At 58.5% G+C, this 4,356-nt stretch overlaps 1 protein-coding gene across 1 annotated transcript; it reads left to right on the top strand.

Annotated features, from left to right (window-relative positions):
• Positions 1 to 2,136: 2,136 nt before the first annotated feature.
• LOC101764084 (protein ALP1-like) lies at positions 2,137 to 4,356 on the top strand. Its single transcript, XM_012846501.3, has one exon. It carries the CDS (start codon positions 2,348 to 2,350, stop codon positions 4,007 to 4,009), a length of 1,662 nt encoding a protein of 553 aa, XP_012701955.1. The 5' UTR covers positions 2,137 to 2,347; the 3' UTR covers positions 4,010 to 4,356.

Genomic DNA, 4,356 nt, shown 5'->3' with positions numbered 1-4,356 from the left:
GGAATTGTTTCTTACGTACCTTTTATTTCTTACATTCTCTAATTCAAAAAAAAAAGATGCAGGCACCATGCCTTTGGAGTGCACTCTCGATGCATGGCATAGAGGTAGTTTATCATGAATACCCAGCCGCAGTCCAAGCTTCAACTGATGACGAGATGCCGAGATTATTGGTCTTCAGCTCAGAAGTCGATGTAGGCAGCCCATGGATCATACTAACACCAGCGAGTGTCAGGTTGACAATAATGAGTTAATGACAGCGAGTGTCAGGAAGAGCGACCTTTTTTACACACGAATGGATCACAACGCTAGGTGTGCTCCTTCCAACGATTACGATTGGCAGGCATGAAGTTCTTATAGAGCGAATTATTCTAAAAGGATTTTATTTGGAAGAATTAGGGCACTTGAAATGGCTATTTCTGCAATTTTCATCTTTTAGAATTCACGTATTTGCATCTTCAAATCCTACAAAAATATTTGATTTAACTAAACATCAAACTTATATGGTATATAAATAAATAATACAAAAAAAATATAGTACGTCTATAGGCTTTGGTTTGCCTTTTTTCAGTTGACTGTGTCTGTCTCGCATGTCCAATGTGATCGTGTGGGCTCGGTTTGACTTGTACCTCAAGTCCTCTGTTGTTGTTCATACTGGATTCCACCTTTCTTTTCCTCGTCCCCTTCAAACCAGTACTAGTAGCACTATAATTCTTTTCTATAGCACTGCTACCACCACTAAACACCGTACCAGTGCCCTACTTTTTCTGTGACCAAAAAGAAATGAGAATCTGTCTATGCGCTCCAAGATCGTTAACTGGTGGCATGCAAATGCAACTTTTGTGCTTTAAAGACCACTTGTCCAGGAAGATTCAAAGAGTTATTTGGATCAAAGGAAAATACAGAACTTTATGTATCGTGCAAATAGGGCACATAAAATTCCTGTTCCTACTATTTTGTCATCCATTAGTTGTGGGGAGTCGCAAAACCGAATCGACATTTTGAAGCAGTAACTCAAAATCAAAATGGTATATACATGAAAAACTGTTGTTGTCGCGTACCACTATTTTGGTGGGAATTTATATTGCTGGTACGTATATTCTTTTTTTGAAAAGAATATCTTGGAGATACTTTTGCATTGTATCCTATTGAAATGTAGCTCATGGACTCGAAAAAACAGAAATACAAAAGAAATATTTCCTGGGGTCGTACGGACCATTCCAATGAGAACGTACATACAAGTCCACGCAGATCGTTTTGGAACTGCGCCTTTTTGCAGCAGTGGTAGTAGGCTAGCAGTAGCGTTCATACCCGATATCACTGTGCTACGATCTTTCCTGGGTCCCGCGCACGAGAGGAGACACGAGACGAGAGGCACCGTTTGTCGCCGCCGCCTGCAGCGATTGCGAAACGGATCAGCGTCGCCGCGTTTGTCGCCGGGCCCGGTGTGCGGCGGCGTGCGCGCCGCCATCGTCCCCCGCCCCGCTTCGCTACCACCAGACCTCGAGACGCCACCCACCGCCTCTGGTCGGATCAGGTCAGGCGGGCATGTCGGCTCGGGAGGCAGAGAACGCGAGTACGCGACGCCACCGCGCACCGCGTTTCCCTCGGGTCCCGTCGCGCTCGGCTCGCTCGTCCTCACCCGCGCCACTTGCGGTTTCCCTCCCATGTCCCATCCCATCCCATCCCGCCGTTGGCCGCCGCCGTTACGGGCGCGGTCCGCGCACGCGAGCCCGGCCACGCCACGCCACGCCAGCTCTCTCGGCATGCGGAACATGCCCACGCCGCAGGTCGCCCATTGACCGCGCACCGCACCGCACCGGACCGGTGGTGGCCCCCGTTGGTCCACGCGGTGTCGTGCCGCGCCAGCCTACCCACCACCTCCCTCCCTTCCTCTGGCTCTGCCCGCGGCCGGCCCCACCTGCCGCCTGCGCGAAACCGCGTAATCCCGCGCCGCGGCACGCACCCCCACGCATGCTGTCAGAGGCAGGCCGGTCTCCTCCTTCCTTCCTCTGCCCTTTCCTTTCCTTGTCCAAAAAGCAACGCCAGCCGCGTTCACACCGCACCGCGCGCGCTGCCTCATCACATCAGACCATGGACCAAAAGGGTATTTATATCCGCCCCTCCCCTTTCACACCAGTCTCCCTCCCTTCCCAAATCGCCACGGCTCTGCTGCTTCCGCACCAATCGCACGGAGACGGAGGACTGCTGCGCTTCCATTTCGCTCGCTCGCCTGCCTGCCTTTGACGCGAACCCACCACCGGCTCGCGAGGCCGACTGACCCGCGTTGCGTCTAGCTGCTTTGTGTGTGTGTGTGTGCGTGGTGGCGACACAGGCCGAGACGGAGTATATGAGATCCCCATCCAACGGCCGCCCACCAAGCAGCGGTGGGGGAGCTCCAGCAACCGGTGCAGCTCCAGCGCCAGCAGGGGACGACGACTTCGCCTTCTACTACTCCTTCCTCCAGGAAGCCGCGGCGCCGTCGCCGCTCGGGCTCGACGACCCCAGCGGCAACGCCAACGCCGCCGGCGCGATGACCAACGGCCGGCGGCGGAAGCCGCAGCGCGGGGCGGGCGAGGACGAGGAGGGCGGCGCCGCCGCCAAGAAGGACGGCAACGGCAAGAAGCGGTCCATCGCCCGGATACTCACCTCGCTGGCGGCGCTGGATGCAGAGGAGCACGCGGACCGCGCGGGCGCCGCGGACGCGTCCAGGCGGGAGCTCGCGCTGCTCGAGTCCAACGCCGACACCCGCTCCCAGGCCATGATGGACTACTACGCCAAGATGGAGGGCAGCTTCGACGCTGCCGCGGACTCCGAGGCCGCCGCCAGGTCCAAGCGCTCCAGGCTTGCCGCGTCGGCCGCCGCGGCCGTCGTGTCCGCCGAGGAGTCGGCGTCCGCGGCCTCCGCGTCGGGGTCGCCGCCGCGCGCCGCGGGGCAGGGCGGACACCACCAGCGCCGGCTCTGGGTCAAGGACCGGTCGCGCGACTGGTGGGACAAGTGCAGCAGCCCCGACTACCCGGAGGAGGACTTCCGGCGCGCCTTCCGGATGGGGCGTGAGACGTTCGACATGATCTGCGACGCGCTGGGCTCCGCGGTGGCCAAGGAGGACACCATGCTCCGCGCCGCCATCCCGGTCCGCCAGCGCGTGGCCGTCTGCATCTGGCGCCTCGCCACCGGGGAGCCCCTCCGCCTCGTCTCCAAGCGCTTCGGCCTGGGCATCTCCACCTGCCACAAGCTCGTCCTCGAGGTCTGCGCCGCCATCAAGTCCGTGCTCATGCCCCGCTTCCTGCAGTGGCCCGACGAGGCCGCGGCGGCGCGGTTCAAGGCCAGCTTCGAGCGCACCTCGGGCGTCCCCGGCGTGGTCGGCGCCATGTACACCACCCACATCCCCATCATCGCGCCCAAGATCTCGGTGGCCGCCTACTTCAACCGCCGCCACACGGAGCGCAACCAGAAGACGTCCTACTCCATCACGCTGCAGGGCGTCGTGGGCCCCGACGGCGCCTTCACCGACGTGTGCATCGGGTGGCCGGGATCCATGCCCGACGACCAGGTCCTGGAGAAGTCGATGCTCCACCAGCGCGCGGCGGCCGGGATGATGCGCGACTCGTGGCTGGTGGGCGGCGCCAGCTACCCGCTCATGGACTGGGTGCTGGTGCCGTACACGCACCCCAACCTGACGTGGACGCAGCACGCCTTCAACGAGAAGGTCGGGGAGCTCCGGCGCGTGGCCGTCGAGGCGTTCGCGCGGCTCAAGGCGCGGTGGGCGTGCCTGCAGAAGCGAACGGAGGTGAAGCTGCAGGACCTCCCCGTGGTGCTGGGCGCCTGCTGCGTCCTGCACAACATCTGCGAGCTCCGCGGCGAGGAGGTGGACCCGGCCATCCGGTGCGAGCTGGTGGACGACGAGACCACGCCGGAGAACCCCGTGCGATCCGAGGCCGCGAAGCGAGCCAGGGACGGCATCGCGCACAACCTGCTCCACCGCGGATTCGCCGGCACCGCATTCTTCTGAAGTTCTGATCACCGATCGCCTCGTCTCTCTCCCCTCATGCTCTGTTTGGGTTTCTCCTCTTTGGTACAAAACTGAACTGGTACAAAAAACAAGTAGCCATTCTTTTAGCCGGTAGTAGCCTAGAAGAAAGATTTTTGTAGGATTGATGCAAGTAGCAGCTGTAGTTGGGTGAGTCTCTTGATGATTGATCTAGACGGGAAAACAACCAACACAAAAGGCGGTGTAATTAATTTAAGGGATGTGATGTAAACATCTGGTGGAAAATTTTGGGCAGATGCTGCTCCAAGTTCATCTGCCCAAAATTTTCCTATAATGAAATATATACAGTTTAATTCGGACGAAAAGAA

The sequence above is a fragment of the Setaria italica genome, chromosome V (genome assembly GCF_000263155.2).
Source record: "Setaria italica strain Yugu1 chromosome V, Setaria_italica_v2.0, whole genome shotgun sequence".
Classification (NCBI taxonomy): Eukaryota; Viridiplantae; Streptophyta; class Magnoliopsida; order Poales; family Poaceae; genus Setaria; species Setaria italica.
This window is presented reverse-complemented; position numbering and strand designations above follow the sequence as displayed.